Source organism: Calonectris borealis, chromosome 4 (genome assembly GCF_964195595.1).
Source record: "Calonectris borealis chromosome 4, bCalBor7.hap1.2, whole genome shotgun sequence".
In the NCBI taxonomy this organism is placed as follows: Eukaryota; Metazoa; Chordata; class Aves; order Procellariiformes; family Procellariidae; genus Calonectris; species Calonectris borealis.
The window spans coordinates 47,213,112-47,235,358 of record NC_134315.1 but is presented as its reverse complement, the minus strand read 5'-3'; the positions used below and the strand labels follow the sequence as shown (position 1 = coordinate 47,235,358).

The 22,247-nt window shown below is 44.6% G+C and overlaps 1 protein-coding gene across 1 annotated transcript in view; it reads right to left on the bottom strand.

Moving 5' to 3' along the window:
- Positions 1–268: 268 nt before the first annotated feature.
- Positions 269–22,247, bottom strand: part of SPMIP2 (sperm microtubule inner protein 2) — a 35,815-nt gene continuing 13,836 nt past the window's right edge. The window contains exons 3-4 of the mRNA XM_075150140.1: positions 20,325–20,383; positions 269–1,420 (exon numbers count right to left, since the gene is read on the bottom strand). Of these exons, the coding sequence (XP_075006241.1) occupies positions 1,243–1,420; positions 20,325–20,383 (237 nt within the window). The 3' untranslated portion in view covers positions 269–1,242. The remainder of the gene's footprint in view (positions 1,421–20,324; positions 20,384–22,247) is intronic.

Below are 22,247 nucleotides of genomic sequence, written 5' to 3'. Positions count from 1 at the left end.
CACAGCAGGCGTAAGTAAACGTGAACTATATCACAAAGTAACTAAGTCTTGTGCCAAAATTCTGCTAGTCTTTCTCCCTTCTTTTCTCTCTAAATGAAAAAGTATACAACATAGCAAAGCTTTCTGCTAGTCATCCATGCACCATATTCTTTGGTTTGCAGTACATACACAGTTGAAGAGAGCACAACTGAACACATGAAACAGGACTTTGGACCTAAAGGACATGTAGCTGAGTGACAAACCAGGACACTCTGACCTATAAGGCTTCTGATCCCATATAAAATTAGCTTAAGTGGCCACATGCTAGTAATCCACATACTGGAAAATTACTCTCATAGTACTTGCAGTCAGTTGCCTGTCTGGCACAATCCCAAAGCTAAAACAGTTTAAGCAGTACGAGTAGCATCTTGTCTCGAAATCCGAAGGGCTTAGGAGTGACAGTCAAGCATTTAAAAATAAATATAATCTCATAAACTGGATTTCTTCCATTTGGAGCTACGAGGGAGATTCCACTGTGATCTGGCAAAACGGTGTTTGGGAGAGAGCAGACTCCCCCGAGGAAGGAGTTTCCCACCAAGAAAGAAAGCTCCTGCTCCTCTGGGCGGAGAGATGTTTGCGGATGTGGAAATATGAAGTGATAGTTAGGTCTGCTTGCGATCTTCCCAGGGAGTGGTTGTGCTGTCTGATAAGAGTGCTGTGGGGTCAAGGGCTGGGATATTTGGCTCACAAAAATGTTTTCCCTTCCATTGCATTGAATTCCAACCCCGTATATATAACAAAATTGTTTCAAACAGGTCCTTAAGTTTAACTTCCATTTTAGGTTTATTTTACTACCTCATCTCTTTTTCTGTAGGCAAAATGAGCTTGTGGGGGGGGTTCTCCTCTTTTCAGTGCATTACTGTCATGTTTTTATTTTTCATTTTCTACGGTATTGTCACCTTTTTTTTTCCTTTTTAAGATCTGCACAGGCCCTGTTAGCCTTAAGATGGTCAAGTCTCCTAAAATTGTTCACTTTAGCTTTGAAAAATATAGGGGTTTTGAACTGAGCATTTTTTGTTGAACTATTTGTGATTTCCTAGAACATGCAACTTTTTTGACCTTGAAACATGGCTGCACCATGAGCAATGTGAAATTAAAAATCACATTTTCAAACCATCAGCTCCTCCTGCCTTCCCTAAGGGACTGGCTCGTGTAAGGGCACTACAGTCGTAGTGCAAGCGCTTTAATTCTTCAGGTTTGTTTCTAATAGAGAAAATATACCTCACCTTTTGATTTGGGAAGCTGAGGTGCCTGGGATGCCTGAATCTTTGCAGCCCGTTTGCTGCGTGGGTGAAGACCGCCTTTGTAGCTGCCCAAGTCCCAGGCCAGCCTGGCCCTTGCATGGTGGCCTTGTTGTTCAAGAATATGGGGAGCGGGCTGCCTGGTGGGAAGACGAAACAAAACGGAGTTAGTGCTGAGGGAGAGCTAACTTTTTTCCTTTGCCCCACTCTTTACCACAATTGCACTTCTGGCTGTCTCCTGGCGGGGTTTGACATCCCTATCGTGAAAGGGTGACTGAATCCGAAGGCTTGTGGAGCGGGGCCCGCGGCATGCCTGCCTGATGCGATTCCCGACGTGAGCGACGAACTGACCTATGTCAGCGCAGTACAACATGTGGGGACATAACTAAGACACTAATGTTTCGAGTGAGTTTGTCAGGCCTCTGGTATCTAAACCATTTGCGTTAGACCTAGCTATGGCTACACCCCAGAGGTAGCCAGCCGCCTCTGGTTTTCCGTGTGCCATTTTCTTCCCACAAGAATGCAGTAGCCTCTCCTGTTGCTCAGCAGTGGGTAAACACCAAAAGCAAAAGATGCAAAGCCCATTTGTAATGTTGCTAAATAAATTCTGAGTGTCGTAGGTAATTTGTTGGCTAGTGGGAGCGGTTGGAGTAGTTGAGCATTATTATATGCTTGAATTAAAGAAGCTCTGAAGAAGACCTGGTGGCTTCCCAGATGTGAGTGCCTATGCTCTTGATAGATGAGGAAGCTGGTAACTCAAGAACGCTGTTCTCATCTGCAAAAGGCTCCTGTCCCGAGTCTTGTGATGTTTAAACTACAGTGCTGCTAAGGACCTAATCTAACTAGTTCCTCCCTGGGATCATACTAAACTTTGCGGAAAAGCTGGCTTGCCGCCGCCTCCTCCCCTTGCTTCTTTTTAAATTAGTATTCTCTGCTTTTCTTCTAAATATATGAAGCTTTTTCTGCATGTCTATTTTTGTGGCTAGCAACGGCTCTGCCAGCCCCGGAGATAGCTGGTATGGACTTTGCGATTTGTTCTGAGGAGATTTCAAACCTTGGTCTGGTCAGAGAGCTAAGAGCTGGGTGGTCCCATCCCGGGAGGCAAAGCACTTGGAGCAGGGGTCCCTACAAATCGCTGTCCCCAGGAACCCGAGAGGCAAACTGCACCTGCAGGTCATCTCGCTGCTGGTTGCTGAGTATCGCTAAGTGTCACTCTTTCCCCAACAAAAGGGTACTACTCTAAAAAGCATGTAACTACAATTTTGCACACAGATGAGCTTGTTAGCAGTCTGGGGTGAAGTCTCTGGCAGCATCAGACTATGCTTTGAATTGTAACGCTGCCAATAGTTTGATGATGGTTGGCTGCCAACGCGCACACCACTGCCCTTTTTCTCAGAGCTGTGACGCTGAGCTGGGTTGCGTTGTAGTTGAGGTTGAGACTTTACTGACTGTGAACTTTACGGTGTGGAGGACTTGCTTGAGTTAAACATAGTTTTACGTGCTCTGCCATGATGTATAGCATAGAGCATCCTGATAGCACAGCTTGGCAGTGTAGCACTACGCAGCAATGCTGAGATTGTTTCTGGATTCACTAAACCTGTCTCTAGTCACTCTGTAATGCATCTTAATCTCAGTACCACGCTGAGCTAACCGCACTGATTAACCATTCCTAATTCTTGATTAAGCTTGGCTGGTGGCAGGTCAGGAATTTTCACCCTGTGTCTGTGGCTCAGGATAAAAGCAGCTCCTGTTTGTTTTCTCAGCATTCTGGTAATTACCGCCGCTCATTACAGAAGGGTGAGGCGATTGGCCAAAGGTATGCAGGGAGGCTGCGGCAAAGGTTAGTGCCTAATCTCCTGAGTCCTAAAATAATGCCTTCGTCATTGGACAGTCCTACCGGCCAAGCTGGGGTGGGGGGATACATACGTTCCCTTTTCCCTTCCTGGCAATTGCTTTAAAGAGTCAGAGACATAGTGTCTGGCATCCAAACATCTGTCTTTTGGGAAAGAAAGAAGAGAAAAAGAGTTCTCTTATTCTTATATACTGCCTCGAAAGCTTATTGTGTACAATTGCAATTGTGCCTATCGGGATAGTTTAGCTGAAATTATCTACTATGTGGACGCTGCCAAAGAAATGTATTTTGGTTTTCCAAACACCTGCTTCTTTGCTCTTAGGCATCTTTATTTTTTGCTTGGGGTGCATGAATGATGTGGGGAAAAGTAACTCATGACAAGCTGCTGAGCAACACTTAGTGAAAAATAGCAGGAGTCAGTAACCACTCAAGAGAAGTGCTAGTTTTCAGAAAAATAAAGGCAGAATTGAAAGATCAAACTTGTCTCTGAGTGAGTTTCTTGTTTGAGGCAGTGGGAAGGTGTTACAGGCAAGCATGTGGAGTGTACAAGATGTTAACTTACTGCTTCACAGAAACAGCTTATGCGCTAGCTTTTACACATTGGTGTGCAGGTATCTGTAATGAATGTTCTGCTGTGGCAATGCAGCATTTTTATATCTGTCTATTTTAATATAGAAAATAGTGATATAATGTGGCTTTGCTCTGAAGTACGCATGCGGGCTGAAATACTGTAACCAGTGTTATGGCTTTAAACGATGTGAAAGGATAGGGGCAAGAGGAAATATAAGAAGAATGAGCAAAAAAGTGAAATTATGGGTCATAAATGCCACTTGACTCAGTGTCATGTTATGAGTTCCTCAGTATCAGTGTCTGTTATGAGTTCCTGATTCAGTCTTGGTGCTGCTTATTTTAATCCATGTGGTGGGAATCAGAAGATGAAAAGCAACCTTGACCAGACAAGATGTGACTGTCATTCTGTAAGGGGATAAATTGCCATGGCAATCCTGGCCGTTGTTGGTGGGGAGCTGGCTGATTTTGGCCAGCTGCTGGGTAGCTGGAGCTGGTGGTTCCTCTCGAGGATAAGGTGCCTTTTGGATAATTAGACAAATGTACAAACTGTGTCTCAAAACAAAGGATATTAAATTATTTCTTTCTGCTGCTTGAGATTAAGTAGTGTCTCTTCTTGTAAAAACGAGTGATTGGGAGGCACCACTGAAGGACAGCAAATGCCGAACGCAGTTGGAGCCTGAGTTTTTCCCACATGCCAAGGGGAAGAAATGCAAGGTTTGACAGCAAGAGAGAGAGAAGGCTAGGCACCTGCTGTGGGAAGGAATGCTGTTTGTAGAATCATAGAATAGTTTGGGTTGGAAGGGACATTTAAAGGTTATCTAGTCTAACCCACCTGCAATGAGCAGGGACATCTTCAACTAGATCAGGTTACTCAGAGCCCCGTCCAACAAATAAGCGCATTATTTTGATCTTTGTGCTCAACGGCTGAGGTTAGGTCTCTGAGCCCATCACCCGAGCGGCGGGTGCTGCTGCCAGTGCAAGGGAAGTGGCTGCAGCAGGTGGAGAGGACAACAGACAGGTCTGCCCCTTTCAGCGTAGTGCAGTTAAAGCAGTGGTGAAATGGGAATCCTGGGCAGTGGGTTTCACATTAGTTAAGCGAATCTGCTGCTGGTCACTTGTGTTTGCTGGTGGAAATCTACCCTTACCTACCTGCTTGCAGTAGGGGTCAGATGAGAGCTACTACTGATGCCTTGAGAATCCATAGCCAGGTGTTGAGGATGAGAGGAGAAGCATGACTCCCCTTTCCAGCATCGCCTGCCCATTGCTTCAGCTTGGCTGGAACATGGAAACTGCACCCTGAAGGACTGGTGAAGTAACAGAGCTACAGGAGCTGTAATACCGAAACGCGTGTTTTGTGGGACCGGGGCCAATTCAATTCTCCTTTTCCCCAGCTGCAGTTAGCGTAAAAGCTGGTTTCAGATTGCTTGCCTAGCTCTAGATTGGCATCAAATAGCCCAACTTTGCAGACCTATTACCCTTCACAGTACGTCAGACCTGATTGTTATTCCACCGGAGACTGTCTAAGGTAACCTATTGAAATATATCCTGATTGTTCCCTTCCTCACCGCTAAAGCCCCCTGTGAGGGTACTGTCATTATTTCTGACCTTAGTAACACTCTAACAAGAAGAGTAACTCCTGGAAAAGTGCAGAGCATGTTAATTCTGGTTCCAGTTTGTGACTCTGCTTCCTGACCATTACAGAGCATCAACAGGGACGTGGAGCTGGGGGTGGGTGTCAGCGGGAGCCGGACTCAGCAATCCAGCCGAGCATCTCCTACAGCTGTGAAAGCTGTAGAAGGGCATCGTGCAGCTCTTGTTTCCTTCAAGAGTGGAGTCCCGGTTCTGCGTGAGTTACGACCACGATTGTCGGTGCTCCAAGCATTGGCAAAGCAAGCTGCTGATCAATTAGGTGCAGTAGCAGCAGCTGCAAAATTGCTGTCCTGCTGGCTGGGGAAAGGCAAAGTCATCAGAGAATTAAGATGAACTGTAAGCATATTTTGTGCTCAGAAGACAGCTTCGTAGGAATTATAAGGAAGACAGCGCCGTATAAAAGTTTTTCTAACTGCTGCTTGAGTTACAGCTGTTGTTCTTCAGGCCTAATATTCTTCCATGCAATGAACTACCCCCACTCAGCTTCCTCAAATAGGATCAAAAGGGTCAGCTGGAAAAATCCATAAAGAGGTGGAACAATTCGAAGAAGAATGCAAAGGCGTTGAGCAGTGGCTGCTCGGAAATCAGGGTCAAATCATGCCTTAATAGCTAAGAGTACACTCTGGAGTTCAGACGTCTTAAATCAGACCCTAACAGTCATGACTTGGTAGAAGACAAGAGACCACATCTCTTTTTAAACTCCTGTCTAGCATGTGGAAAAGTGGCTGTATGCTGCCAACAGAAAATAAGAAAATGTTCTCTTCATCTTTCAAAGCTTTTTGCTGATGTGAGATTGAGGCGTCACACTAGCCATCCTATAAAAAAATCAGTAGGGAACCCCAAAGTATTAGTGACCACTCAAGCTGTGCTGTGTTCGGAACATGGGAGTCCCACTGGAACTGGGACTCAGTCATCTTCTTAGTTTAGGAAAAATTATATTAACGATATGAACTTTCAAATTGTTTTTCAAACTTGTCCTTCAGTGTAAGTTGTCCTCAGTTATTTTGGTCACGTGTTCCTCCACTTCAGGTCTTGTGGCCACTATAATGCTATTTGTACCTTTTGCAGTATATTATTTCAACTATACATTAAGTGTAGCAAATCTTAAGTTTCTGTAATTTACTTTGCAGCTAGCTTCCTTTGCCCAAGCTAACTGGAAGCTATTGAAAACTTGCCTTAAAACCAGCAACAGAAATAAAGCTGCCTCCTGTATTTCACTCTTGCTGGCACCCAACACTTCCTGGCACAGCAAAAATTCGATTTAAAATTACCTGTAAATGTGACCAGCTGCACAGCTGAACTTTGAAACACTAAAACTTTGAATTAAAAGCGTTTTGTTGATGTAGTTCTGATACTGTGCCGTCTTCAGGAATTGCTCGGACCTAAAGAACCCAGCAGAAGTCTGTTTTGCTGAGCAGCTGACTTCTACCCGGTCAAAACAGAGTAGACTTAAGCAAACCTTTAAGACTACTTCTCTATGCATTTCTCACTCTAGAGGTCATGAGCAAGACTTCACAGGCTCTGAAATCAAAAGTCAGGACTCTTGTATATCAGCTCTCCTGAGAAGCAGATGCCCAACCACAGCCTCTGCGTCAGGGTACAGTTTTCTCCCACGTGTTGTCTCCGTGTCTGCAGGGCTGCAGCAGAGCTCCGGGCTTAGGCTTGGCCTTTCTCCCTCAGGTCTAAAACCAGACCGTGGGCTACCGGCAGCGTGGCCCGTTGTAAGGGTGCACGTGTTCGTTTCCCGCACCTGAGCCCCCAGAGGAATCCTCCTCCCTTGCGTTGGCGACGCTGCGCTCTCTGAGCACAGAAAAAGGCAACCCAACTGGGGGCTGCCAGAGGCACGCGACAGAAGCAAAGATTTAGTCCTTTAACTTGACAGATCTAGGCTCTTTCACCATCTCCGACTGCCCTGGGATTGTGAAACCTCTTAGCACGCTGCAAAATTCCGCAGCAATAGTAATTCCTCTTTCCCAAAGGTATAATAAGGTGAAAAGCTGGCCCCTCAGCCTGCGGTTCAGCATAGCTTCCATGAGGCTACAGGGCAGAGTACGTGGCTGATTCATTTCTCTTTCACAAGACTGCCTGCGCCGCAGTACAACACTGCGTTATTCCCAGGGGCTGGCCTTGCTGAAGTTAAATACGTGCCTTCCTTTATCAAACTGCTTTCTGCGATTTCTGCACGTTTCACAAGACGGTTGAGTTACTGGCGAGTAAAATTTACAACCAGAAACCTTGGTCCCTTTAGAAAACCAAAGAAGAGTTGCAAGGCACTGTATGCGTTTCAAAAATCAGTTTTTAGGTGTTCTGACACGCAAGTTTAACCGATGCTAATGTCAAAGATTTTTTTTTTAATAAACTTTGCAGCTGAAAAATGTGATCACTCCAACAAAACAAAAAGCTTAACCTGCGGAAATGAAGCGTCTGCAGCTGGCAGTTTGGCTCTTTAATAAACTCCCTCGGCTAACAGCCTGTATCTGTGCTGTCTTAGTATGTGAAAAATGTGCTCGGTGCCACAGCGATGTCATGAGCCCGAGCTGATAGCTGCTTATGGCTTCCAGCTGGGCTGCTGAGTGCTGGGAGGCACCGCGAGCCAAGCAGATCCCCGTTTCGCGGGAAGCAGCATCCAAAACCTACCTTATTTCCAATGTCTCCTGACCCAAATCCCTGATCAGTCAGGAATATGTTGGCCGCCTCTGCTACAGCTCAAATGCAGCAGCTTTTCTGTTCGTTCTTCTGAGCCCCCCCTTGCTGATTGCTGCAGTTGGCTCCGTTCCTTCCACAGGTGACCTTCCCGGGGTGGCCTGGTGGTCGGCGTCCACTGTGGCAATTGAGATCTGTACTATTGGAGAAGGTCTGATGTGAGGCTGGCTAAGAGATAGGGGCCAAATTTAGGAAGAATTCCTGTTCTGATGAGAGGAGAAACTCCAGGGAGATGTTTAATCGCTGCAGATCAAGTGATATTAACGGTAAAGTTTTTTATCCTTTGTGTTAATAACAAAATGTCATGCTGCGTGGATGTGCGCCGATCGAGTTACTCTGTTCTTTTACTGGCCAGAATTCTTTCTTTGCTAACCCTACTCTCTCTATCATATTTTTTCCTCCTGTTCATCTTGGCATATCTAAAATTAGATGACCAGCTTTCCCAGACGGGCACCTGTCCATGCTTGTAAAGTTTCTGGCGCAGAATTTGAAGGCCACAAATAGATTCGTTAGCTCTTTCCCTTACTGTACGGTCTCAAAAGGGAAACTGCTGAGCCAAGATCTTTCAGGAATGTAAATAGCTCCCTTTGTCTATGCTACAAATGAAGAAACAAAGATAAATGTCACCCATGGGTGACTCCTTTGGAGACTACTGAACTCCAGCCAGATTGCTTTGGTTCAGGCATTCCAAGCCAACTCCGTTTTCATACCTGGATTAGGAAATCAGGGATGTAACTGATGAATGTGATGCATGTATTTTCAACAAATCACATATGTATTAGGGGTTCATCCACAGTACAAGGTTCGAGGATTACTGGAGTGCTTCTCCCCGGTCTGGAGGCTGGACTGGAAGGCAGAAGACGGCCGACGGTGAAATCCAGTTTTCCAGGCTGGGTGACGTGAAGAGGGCAGCGGGCGCTGTGGCCTGCCTGCGAGCGGGTGTGCGGCTGGGCAGAGCTTAGCGTACGTGTTGGCACGCACAAGTTTTCAAGAATTCTGGCTCTCCTCTTGTGGTGAATGCTCTTCGCTCATCTTTTTCACTTCAGACCGAATAATTCCCCATGCTTGTGGTTTTTCTTCTTTTGAGGTAGGTAATACACAAACTGTGGTGGCACATCCAGGCTGCAGTTTCAGAAAAATTGCTTGAATTTAATGTTGATGAAAATCTGATGTTCCAACTTTGAGTCAACGCGTCATGTGTCAGGCTTTCAGCAGCATTAACTTGCCAATATCTATAATAAAATCCTTATCCATCTGGCTATCCTTAGCCATAAAACCAACAAAAAAATCTCAGCTACTATCCAACCCTAAACCTGTTTTCTTACTGAACCAATCTGGATGTGTCATATACCATTTAAAAGCTCATATCAATTACAGAGTTATAATCAGTGCTTTTGTTTGAATATTTTGCCATTTAGAGCACTAATTTTCTCTCAAAACTTGCCTTGAGTAAGAAAGCATCAATTATGATTATTTTTTTTTGAAGTTGCATGGATAATTGACGTTTAAGATGTACGTAGGCAAAAAAGCCTGTATGTAACTGATAGGAGGAAGAATTTATATCCACACAGCAGTTATTCTGTAAGAGGACCAGAATTTCTCGGTTGTCAACTCTTTGTTGATCATTTGCATTCCTCCTGTGCTTTGCCCAACAGTCAAATCTGATTGTCTTTTAATGCTGCTACAGTAGGGACTTTTTATTATATTGAAAAAAGAGATTAAAATAAAATTAAGGTTGCAGAAGGCAACATTTAAAGGTAGGACACGAGGGGAATGAGAAAGCATGTTTTTCCCCATTGGGTTTTGTAGCTGTTTGCTAGACAGCAGAGGTATGTTGGGGCTCTAGAGCTGTCTGTTCATTGTCAAATTCTGAAACAAAGCATGAGAAAGGACTGATTAAAAACCTCTTCACTTCCCACCTCCACCTCTCCAGCTTCTGCCTTTGTCTCCTCCTGGCTTGCAGCCTTTTCCCCCATCGTCTGCTCCTGCTGTTGGTTTTGGGCTCTTCTGCTCTCATCTTTTTCCATCTTTTGCCACCTTATCTCACTTCGTGTTATTTTCATACCTTCTCATCTTTGGACCTGTTCTGTCTTTTCCCTGTTCAAAGGACATGGAGCACATGCGGTGCTGGGGATATTCACTGAACTTAGGTGGCAAATTCTTATAGACTGCTTCTGAGAATGATGAACTGCTTGCCCCGAGCTGTAGGGCTCGGTCAGGTGGAAACTGCAAAAGCACAACCTTGTCATGATGGCAAACTTGAGGAATTTCAGGTGTCCTTTCTGGAGTTGCTAGGTGTGAGAGCTAACAAAACCCATTCCTTTTACTTGTTTTTTATAATGAGGGGAAAGCAATGTACTTTTCCATTCCCCAAATTCTGAGACGAAGGTGATCCATTATAGCTGAATCTTTTCAAAAATGAGACTGCTCATCCACCATCAGCCATTTTAATTGAATGGTTTCTTTGGAAAAGATATAAGTCACCAAAAAGGAGTTCCTTAAAAAGGAATCATAAGTACAGGTGCTGCTGCCTCTAATACTTGACATACAGAAACCTGACTGACTTTAAAATATCGCTTAGGACAAAAAAAGAGAAGAATGAATATCATAGGCAGTACTATATTTCTCCCCATCTATCTGGACTGATAAGTGTTTATCTTTTTGCTTGGACAACATTTTAAAAAGACAAAAATTTAGCCAATGCAATCAGCAAAATTCTCCTCCTTCATTAACTAAGTGCCCAAGAGACAAATGGACAAAGAGCTAAGCTCTTCTATTCAAGAGGAGGTTGCAGATTAAATGATGCAATAGATTTACCCCTGGGTTAAAAGTGAATTTTCTTCTAGCATAAAAATCACCTTTCAAAGGTGTTGGAAACTTGACAGGATACAGGTTAAAATGATAGGAAATAGCACCTTAGAGCTATGGATGAGATAATGCAGGAGTGGTGTATATCTATGGCAGTGTCCTTTACGCTGTTGCTGGAAACAGACTGCTATGGCTGTAGAGAGGAGGAACTCCCTGAAATGGCAGTTTGTCTTAAATATTTAAAGTTTAGTATCAAGTAGCTGTCTTCTAAATAAATGCTGTGGAATGTTGTGCACAATTAGTTAAACTGCTAAAACAGTTACTGTTTTTTCCAAGATTATTGTTTTTGCCGATGAGATTCTTAACAGTGCATTTCCCATATGTTATCCACTTTATGGAACTGTATGTCTTACTTCACATGTGCCTCATTTTAAATATACAGTAGTATGTATTTTTAATTTATGACCAAATATTTCAGCATCTGAGAAGGTAGGTAAATACTATTTGTCTCATTTTCGTAGCTAAGGCGGCTAGGGAATAGACAAGTCAGTGCTTTGTGATATGATATATTGGCATTTTGCTTGTCACTAGCAGCCTCCTCAAAACTGAAAGCATGACCTTTTGTGAAATGGCATTCTTTTATTGAACAAATGTGTTTTTAATGTATTCTGTTATAGCTGCTTGCTGTTGTGATTATATGAAATTGAACTGCCTTTTGCTACAGTGAAAACTACAGCAGGAACAAAGGGACTGAGCTGGTTTTGACTCTTTATTCTCTCCTGCAAATCTGCAAAAGGATTTCTGGTAGCCTGTGCAAATCAGTTGCTGCAAATATTAGATCTCAGCTTCCACAGTTTTGCTACTGGGTAGCCTGAAGTTAGTGACATGAGAAATGAGAGAAACTTGAGCTGCAATGTTTTCATGATTTTTTTTTTTTTAAAGTAGAAACATTTAGTCAAGCCAAGTAAATCCTTGTTCATTTGCTTGCAATTTTGACTCAAACTATAAACCAGCAGTGGCTGAGAACAGGTTATATGAGTTCTTTGTGAAACTCCTTTATGCATGAGACAACATCTTCTTTCCCTTACTGAAGGCTGAGAAAACGGCAGGTCAAATTTCTGCTTATACTAAAGCCCCACTTCTCGGTAGTCCTGCAGCAAGCACAGCGTCAGCAATTGTAATTCCTGACATTTCTAACTTGGAGGAGGGGAGTAAGGAGGGTAGAGGAAATGTATTTATTTTAGAGAAAAATGGAAGATACGTTCGTCGCTGAGAATGTATCAGTGGAGAGCACAGACGAGAAAACAATAGTTCATTGCTTAAAACAGAAATATATTCTAGGTCTCGTACATAAAGAAAGCCTTCAGGATTTGAACCAGTGTGCAGCTGACAGTGTGAAGGAGGCAACGCTGTGTACAGCAAGACGTGACAGCTATGAGCTGGAACTACCGCCTTCATCTCTGAACATGTCTATGTTTTGAACCATTTTGCTACTGCTCACTTCAACAGATAGAGCTAAGTACATAGGCAGAGCTCAGAAGAATACCACCGTAGCCTTATCACTAGTCTTTGTTGCATCCATGGAGATAGAAGCTGCTGAGAAAGTACATGACCTCTTCATTACAAAGAACTGTGAGATGTTCATTATTGAGATATTCATTATTCCTTTTTGTTTGAAAGGAAAATACCAGGAAAAATGCATTAACACTGAGAAGAGAAAGACTATCATTAGTAACTTCTGGATTGAAAAATTGGGATAGACTATTCCATTAATTCACATGGAGGGAACCTGAAGGCCAGACAGACCCGCTAGGGGTTCCCCAAAGCGTTTGTGACTGGAGATCCACTTAGGACATAGCTTGGGTTGGTGGTTCCTGGGTCTGTTTATGAGGATGTCTTCAGAACGTGTCTGGCTTTGACAGATCCTTTCTCTTCCTCTTCCAGAATAACTCACAGCCCATCCGGGGAGTATCTCCATGGTATGCAATTGTAACTGATCTCTGCATAGGGAGGCAACTGCCAGCATTTCCTACAGCACCCATGTGATGGCTGGATGCAGTCTGGCAGCTTTGTGTGTCTGGCTCACGGTGGATCTGGGCCTGAGGTTTTCTTTCCTTTGTTTTGTTGCCGCCTTATGTTTGCATCTGAATGAAACACTAAGGAGTAATGAAGAAGAAGGATGGTCTTGTGGTTAAATGTATTCAAGTGGCAATCTGGAACTGGGGACTATTTCTGGCTCCACCACATCTATGGCCAAGGACAAATAATTTAAGATCTCTGGGTCTCAGGGTTTTCCCATTTATAAGATGAGGATGAAAGCCCTCTGTGGGTGATTGAATGGCTCGAGTGCTTTGATTCCCAACAGAAAGACCTGGAGAAAATTTAAAAAATGATAGTTAAAATAGATAGCAGATAATTACTCTGCCAGTGGCTCTTCTCCGCTCTGTCAGAGCAGTTCTGGTTCTCAGTGAGAAAGAGGATGCCCTGCGCTACCCGTCCCGCTGCTGGGGGGTGGCCACAGCTGGTCTGCTGCACGGCGAGGCAGGCAGGTGCTGATCTGCGTGCCAGCGAGAACGGAGACAGAAAGTGGTATACGTGTAAGAGTTTATCTTCTTACCTCACTCTGTAGGTGTACCTGAACAAGCAGTTTATCCTGTCATACAGTCAGGAACAGCACTGAAGAGTAAAGCAAGAGTCAATCTCCGGCTTTCTCTGACTACACCAGTGGGCTTTACAGCGTTCACGGTGAATAGCAGAAAAATGGCGTATTTATTCATTCTGATTTCGCTTGCTCTAATGGGAAGTAATTCCCCTGAAGTCAATGGGATTGCAGTGGTGTAAGAGCTGTATCAATTTCTGTGCCCTCAGGCTGATGAGAAAAATAATATATGACCATACGGTAGCAAACATATATAGAAAAGGCCTCAGGGCAGGGAAACATTCTGTAAATGATATAAAAGCAACGTATTTAGCAGACGAGCATTTAAAAAGTAGGAGCCTGAGAAGGCTTGCTGTTTGGCCGGTATACAGAGCTCTCCCCAATATTTTGCCTTTCCACATCAGCACAGAGCTTCAGCTCTTCTAGAAGCAAGCCTCCTTCACTGGCCACCTCCGATGGGCCAAAAAAGTGCACAATAAGGCAAAAATGTTTGATCCCCATAAAAGATGGATGTGTAGCGGAGGTAGTTGGAAAATGGCAGCAGTCGTCTTTCTGGCTACTCCAGTTTCACGCTTAGTGCGGGAAGGCAGACCAAAAGCCAGAGGAAAAAGAGGAAGGAGGCTGAGGAACCGAGGGGACAAAACCTGTTGCTGTAGCGGAGGGTAACCCCCTGGTACGGCAAACTCGGAGCAGGAGGCACAGCCACGGCCCGTGACCTTCCCCTCCCTGCAGCTGCAGCCCCGCGCGGTGACCTCCCCCCGCGCACCCCCTCCGCCCCCCCACGCCGGCCCCGGCGGCTGGGGGTGATTGAGCAATGGGCAGGGAACTGAAAAAGGAGGGTGGATGGAAGCTGAGAAGCCAAAGAGGAGTTCAACAACATTGGGGTGCATAAAAAGGATGAAACGGGGACGAGAACAGTGTTGCTTTTTTGGCTTCAAGAATGTGATATGGGTCATTTTTCCTGAAAAAAGGGATTTGATCCGGCCTCCCCGGGGTGACGTGGCTGCAGTTATTGAGGGGAAGAGGGGAGGGAGGGCGCGGAAGCCCCAGGCTGCTGGGGCAACCGGGACGATGCCTGTGTCAGGCAGGTGATGAAGGACAGGGCGGGCAGCGGGGGAAGCAGTGAGGAGATCATGAAGAAATGTTTTCTCTTCTGTGCTGTCCCTGCTTTAGCGCGATAGGGTCCACTTTGGTTCTGAAGGAGTGGGAGGCTCGAGAGAGAGAAAAAAAGAAGGCAGAGTTCACACCTCCCTTTCTTTGCAGCTGATCAGTCTTTTTTCATCTATAACAGAGAGTTTGGGTACATTCCACACACAACACGCACCTGATTAGTTAGAGGGGATTATATTAAGGCAACTTTGAGTGTAGGCAGTCTTAAATCAGCTTTAACTTTCAGGAGCATATTAACTGCAGTGATTTTTTTTTTTTTTTTTTTTTTTAAATCACTACGAGCGTGTCCTCAGAGAAGATTGCAGCAGTTTTACTGCAATAGCCAAAACCTTTGTGAGCTTTGTGAAGGAAAACCCCACATTTGCTGGTTTCACATCCCAGTCAGAAAAATCCCTTCTCACTTCTTAAGTCAAGCTCAGAGAGATTCACGCAGTGAATGACAGGAAGAAACAGGTTATTCTGAGTGATGGCTGCGGGGGGAATGGACAGCTTGCTCCAGGGAGTTGAGGGTGGAAGTTCCTCCCTGGAAACCTACCGGGGAAAGTACCAGTGCTGGGCTGGGAGAGGGTGACTGGGAGATGGGGGAAGCATTTTTCAGGTATGGAGGGAATAAGAGGAGCAAGCCCAGGGAAGCGTTTGGGCTGGGGGATGGTGGTGCTGGTGGATATTTAAGCAGCTACATCACCAGTCCAAAATATCTCTGTTACTAAAAGCTGCCTACAGCTTAGTTATTTGCTTTCTCCAACAAGGAAAATATTATGTCTTGTGGGAAGTTGTGAGGATGACATACCCAAGAACATTGCATATTTGATCACTAATAATATAAAGTAAACATCTTTTAAATATTTCCAGCAACATCTGTCCTAGTTTAACTACTGGTTCATGTTGCATTCCTTTATGGAATAATACTCATCCCAGAAAGCAGAGCGTGTGTCACTGCCATCCATTACAAGAAGTAAACTTGTGGGATTTTCCCTGTCTGTTGAAGCTGAATTCCCTTCAACCTTTAAAAAATGCTTTCTTCTCATTTTCCACCATTGCGTAACCCTGATTCTCCAAAAGTCTGAGTGCTTGCCTATGATCTTATATATTTAATATTTGGCTTGGATAAAAAGGGAGCATGGTGAGATAGTGATTTCACTCATACTGGGGGAAAAATTCAGAAAAAGGAGCTGCACCAGTTTTAATAGGAATAAAAGCTTAATTTTCTGGGGAAAAAAAAAAACAACCAAACAAAACACCTTTGAGCCAATAGAAGAGATTAGCCTTGTTCTCCAAAGGGGAAAGAAAATCAATAAATGACTTAAAAATGAAAATAGCAAACAATAACAAAGAAGAATGTGGACAGAACTCCCCCTATAGCCATAAATGCTGAGGCCACCCAGACAAGGCACATTTGTCCTGTACTAAGGTATAGAGATTATATGTGCTAAAATAGAAAATAATGTATTAAGCAGGTATATGTGTTTGCAGTTTGGAGAAAAATACTTCATTTTTACTGACAAGCACTGCCTTCTTGGTAGATTTACCATTTTTGCCAAAAAGGGAATTTTTTTTACAGCAGAATTTACAATACATCCCACTTCTGAGCAAAAGTGGGGGCATATCACAACTGGAATAATCCTTTTTTCCTGTGAAAACAACCTTCCTTTCTATTGGTGAAGAGTCAACTTTTTTGTTAGAATAAGAAAACCAAGGAAAAACTTTTCCTGTTACTAGAACAGTAAAATTCCAGCAACTTTAAAAAGTTCTGGATGTGAATTCTCCGTGACTTTGAATTATGCAGAAAAGTCTTTGGAGGTCATGAAATACAGACATATATTTGTCCTTGAACTACCTCTGAAAAAGTCAAATTTTTCTCTCCCAATATACAAAGTGACTGAGAAAAAGCAAACTAAAGAAATGCGAGCACCTTATAGCTCCATCAGTGCTATAAAGAAACCGAGGTGTGTCAAGTACCAGTATCCCTATAGGGATGTTCACCTCTCTTGTATCATCCCGGGAATGTCGCTGGTCCGAGTTTGGGTAAACTGTAAGATGAGGGTAGCTGAAATTGTGCAGAAGGAGAAAGGTCGGGAGGGAGAGGGAAAACCCCAAATTTCACAATAGGGCAGATGTCCCGGCACAAGATGGGGCCAATCTGTTTTACTGAGATGGTCCCAGCTCAATCACTCCTGTGGCAGCAGTTCTCCTTGTTCGTGCCGTGGTAAATCCTCCCACTATCAAGCTATGGACTGGAAAAGAGTTGTTTAGCATTTCAGAGCATCGGTGAACGTTTTGGCCTGCTCACCCAAGCAAGAGAGAAACAAGGAGAGCACAGTTGTATGAGGCCGGGTTTCCCTGCGGAGATGTCTACCTCTGGATGAGCTCGGTTTGCCTGCTGATGCTCTTATGTCAATTGTCCATACTATTAGCGTAAATCCCCTCACTTCTCGTTGGCATTGAAACCAGTAACCTGGCGTTGGACTGCTTTTGTCACAACCTCTTTTCCCTGTAAAGGCTGTTGGACTCTGCTTTTGGCTACAGAAGTGAGACAAAGGGTAGCGGGGAGTGGGATTGAAACAGCAAATACAGCTAGGCGCTTTTTTTCTTTTTTTTTTTTCTTCTTTTTTTTGAAACTAGATGGGGACTCTGCAAATCAGAGATAGGAAGGCTGACCTAAAGATACAGAGTTAGTTTCCATAGCAATGAGACCTATGAGTTCTCAAAATATTCAAGTCTCTATTAGGCTAGAAGCAGATAAAAATAATTTGCGTACATAAGGGCATGCCAGATCTCATTCAGCAAAGCGCTTGATTTTAAGCACATGAGAATCAAGATAATGGATCTCCATATATACCTGACTGTTTTGCTTGCCTAGGAAAGAAACACTCTTGATGAAAAGTGCTTTCATGTCCCTAGCTAGCTCTTTTTCAACCCTGCCCCCCCTGCCCAGGACCTTCGCCTGTGTTTCCTGCTGTCAAGTTATCTTTAATGCAGACTTTGGGTTTTTCCATGGGACGGATTGGTTCCTCTCCACCAAGAACGACAGGCAGCGCTGAGCACTGGTCCTTCCTCCAGCCTCCTCTCTAGCTTGGCTGGGGGGCAGCTTGGACCCGCCACCTCGTGATTCGGGTGAGATCAGATATGCTTGCAAAGAGGAAGGAGCAAGCTCTGAAAATGCGCGTACTGAATAGGTATGTACTCGCAGGAAATGTCCTCGTCCCTTCTTCCCCCGCCTCTTCAGCAAGGACTAGATGGAGCTATAAAGATGTGACTGATTGTGCACTGCATTTCCTCCCACAGATCCTGCAGCATCCCAACCGGGACGGCGCGAAGGGAATGGGAAGTCTCTGCCACCACACCCCGCAGAGCACACCGCTGTGGGAGTGCACCAGGGGGGTACGTCTGGCCGCTCTGTAGCTGTTCCCAGCGAACGCCATGCTGCTGTTAATTAACCTAATGTAAGTTGGATGGAGCTCATCCAGAATAACATTGCAAGGGCAGGACCGCAAATTCAAAATACTTCCATCTTCCATTTTCAGTTGTTTTGCTGTAAAAAGGCATTAGAAGCCACCAGTGAACATGCTTGAGTCGAGTCTTTTTGTAACCAGTGATACTAAATCATGTAATAGCTCGTGAAACTGATCTCTGAGAACACCATGTTCTGTTAGAAAAATCTGAAATATGTTCCTTGTACTCATGAATTGCACTGAAGTTATTTAGCTTAGAAATGCTTTTCACAAATTAACACTATTTATAAGATTGAAGAGAATCAGGACTGAAAGGTATGACAGGGAAAGCAAAAAGCCTATGGTGAAAAATAATCCCCTGAATATTTCAGACAGTTTCTAAAAAGAAAAAAAGGTGTTAATGACTTAAAGAATCTCAGCATATTAGGAAGAACTAATTTAATTTTCTAATAGTGCAATCTTTTGTGAGACACTCCATTAGCTAATTGAATGCATTGCATTTATTTAATTCCAACTTGGGTGACTTTGTTTTCCCATCCACCTTCCTATGGGGAAAAGCAAATAAAACATTCCCCTACAGCAAATTGCTGCTTCTTTGTTCAACAATCAATTTAAACTAAGATTACTTTCCAAGTGCTTAATAAGGTGCGTGTTTTATGAATGCTTTACAAAATTGACAAAGTTGCCATGCTGCCTGACGGCGCTGGCTGCCTCCCAGCGATGGACTGAAGACACCATGGGATCACAGATTTTGTGGAAGCAATTTTTATGTTGTAGCTTGTCACCAGGCTACAAGAGTCTCAACAACATGCTACTGTAATAACCAAAATAAGCAGTGAGTTGATAATGACTTCCTACTCCCGGCACACTAGGAAGCGTACCCGTGCCGTAGTTTAGAGATTTGAAGACCAGCTGGCCCATCTGTTCCCAGTACTGCTGCTACTACCAGCAACGTGGAGTTCAGCTTGGAGGAGCTGCTCAGGTGTTTCCTGGGGGTACCTGTGGCACCCAGCTGAGCCCCTGGCAGCTATGGCAGCACCGCTGCTGCTCCAGGTTGTACAAACAGGCAAGGGAAAAAAAGAAACCGCCTAACATGCCATGAGAGCTGCTGGTACTCCGGGGCGCTGCGCAGGGAAGCAGTGTCCTGAGGGCAGCAGCTCCTGTTTGCAGCGCACGCGGGTGGGAACAAAGGGGAGGGAGGAAGAGGCTGAGCAGAGCCGTGTCTGTGGGTCTGTCTGTGCGACCTCGCCCTCCCGCAGCACCGTGCCGCTCGGCGCATCTGAGGCAGTGCAGAGACGCAGTTACGTCTGCTGAGCAGGGGCAGGACACGTTTCTGCGGCCCTGGGAGCAGGTGGGCACGTTTGGAGACCCGCTGTGACTATGAATGCACTTCAGTCATCAGCTGCTGCTTCCCAGGCGAGTTCTAGGGAATTTAGGCATTTCCAATTTTCCAGTGGAGATCATTGCCTTGCACTCAGTAATAGACTGTATTTCCCAGTGGGTCATTCTTGGGGGAAGGAGAGGAGGTACAACAAAACCCCTTGGGCAGTCCTTCTCCATAAATGCCCTCAGTCCTTTTCACCGCTCTGTGTTTTACCTAGGTCTCCATTATGAATGCCTCAGCAGTCAAAGCTCCTGGTCGTGGTGAACCTCTTGAAGTCTTATATATTGCCGGCATGGTGTAAGTTCTTTTCACATGCATGGTTTTGCTGGAAGAGCTCTACTAGTCTCATAAGGTTTTTTCTACTGTCACTCTCCAATTTCTGTAGCACATTCACAGCTGAAGATGATTATTGCTAATTATTGCTTTATAAACCTGAGATTTCTTTCAAGATGCATTAATCAAAGTAACTGGAAAAACTAATTCTCACTGAAAACTAAGTGGGGTTCTGTGAAACAGGGCTCTCTCTTCAAAGGGGATTAAATATTCTCCAGAGTGCTCTTCTAGCTGCTTGAAATGTATTGTAGTTTAGCTCTATCAATTTTTAAGGCAAAATATCAGCTAAATACTCTATTCTCAATGGTTTTCCGCAGCAGTGGGTGCCAGCAGTAGGCTTTCGTTAGATCTGTTGAGCTTCAAAGTCAAGCATACCCATAATTTGCCTATTCTAGGAATTCTCAGAGAATGTCCTCATAGGGCAGTGATTAGAGTAAATTTTTAAAAAGTAATAAGTAGTTACCATGGACTTTGGTACCAATGTGTTGCTTTATCTTCAGCAGCCTGTCGAATTGGTCCTCTCTGTCAAAGAGAAACAGAAACAAAACATGGTACAACATTAACCTTCAGGTATACGTCCCCCTCTCCAATAGTACTGGGAAGGAAGACTAGGTCCATTTCCACCTGGAAGATTTAGGTGGAGGTATGACAATGAAACTAGAGAATGTGAAAAATAACACTCGTTACTTGCTTTCACACTGTGCAAGTGTTGCAGAGACAGTGAGCTTGGCAGTGGTTTGACTCCTTTAAAATTTTCAGAAGAATTATCTAAAGAGGTAATAAAGTGTCACTTAGAAAAATGCCCTTCTGCAGATTTTCTAAGCAGAGGAAGAATTGTTGGAAAGGTAAGGGATTATTTAAAACACATCTAAAGGTCACAAATGGAAAACAGAAAAGGGATAAAAGCCAAAGTCCATGACAGACTGTACCTCTGAGATCACAGGACACAAATGCAGCCAGGATAGCAAATACCACTGTAAGTAAGTCAAGGTTCAATCTTCAGCAAGAAGCTGTTTTTTAAACTTAACTTGCTTGAATGAGATAACCACGTGTATTACATTTGTCTCGGGGAGAGAAGCACTGCAGCACAGTGTATGTGTTTGTCAGCAACACCTACGCCCCGAGTAGTCTTTATTTGAATTCCCGTCATGCTTATCTGCGAGCAGGACTTGGACCATATGTTGGGAAAAGAATAGGTACAAACAGCTGAATCAGAGCTCCTCTGAAGCTCGACAAAACATGGTGCTTAATCGTCCTCCCTGACTTCTCTGCTTCTTGGTCTTATTTGCTCGGTGTAATTGTTCAGGTCCTGTGCAATCAAACAGCAAAAATGTCAGACATAGCCAAAGCAGTGGCAATTGCTTAGGCAATTTTTTTTTTCTTAACCCACAGAATTCAAGTAGTGTTGAAGTTGTGGCTCAAGATTTGCCCGAGCTCATGATTAGACCAGTAGCCAGACAAAGGTTTTGAACTGGCCCGTGTCCCCCGGTTTGTCTCCCCACTCACAACTGTCCTTCCCTTCATCCTCGCTATCCTGTTCTCCTCTTTCTCTTTGTTTTCCTTAGGACTGTACTAAAACAATTGTGTCTGTCTGGTGGCCTCCTTCAACTGCTGAAGAATTTAGACGTGCACTCAAAAAAACAAGCATTCCTATTCCCAACCAAAGGCCGAAAAGATACCCCGTTTTGCGTGTGAACCAGTGCCACACTTGCAGTACTGGCGAGCCTGAGCATCAGGGAACAACCGCTCCGAGGGAAAATTGCATTTCCCTGTGCGGGGTGTCGTAGCCCGGTTAGAGACATCACGAGGAGGCAGCTGGGTAGACATTGGTGCTTGGACTCAGGCGCGCAGATGAATCCCCTTTGCCCAGATGGAGAGGGACTCGCCAGCACTCCTGTGGCTGCCGCAGCAACCCGCAGCGCGGCGGGGGATGCAGACCCTCCTCCTGCCCGGGTGCTGCCGGCTGGGCCGGGGCAGGCTGCAGGCGGCTCCCCCCGCCGCAGTCCCCCGAGCCGTCTGGGCTGATATCCTGGGGACAGCAAGGCAGCCTGCATGGGGACATCCATCACAGCAGTCACGGGGAGTTACATTTTTTGAGGGTTGTTTTTTTCCCTGATAAGGCTTGTTGAGAGATAAGGGGAACATATAGCAGCTCTGTTTCTCAGAGATGTCAGAGGAGATAACTGAAGTTTTTCTCTGGCAGACGTGAGCAATTCAGTGTACAAACTCTAGTAAAAGGAGCAGCAGCAAATTACTCTTAAAAACTTTAATTGGGTTTGACTTCACTGTACCATTTGCACAAAAGGGAGATGATTCCCGCTTTGGGGAGGTTTAAGCTCCCGAGTCACTTTTGCCTGCTACAGCTTGAGAAACAGAGCTCCACCGG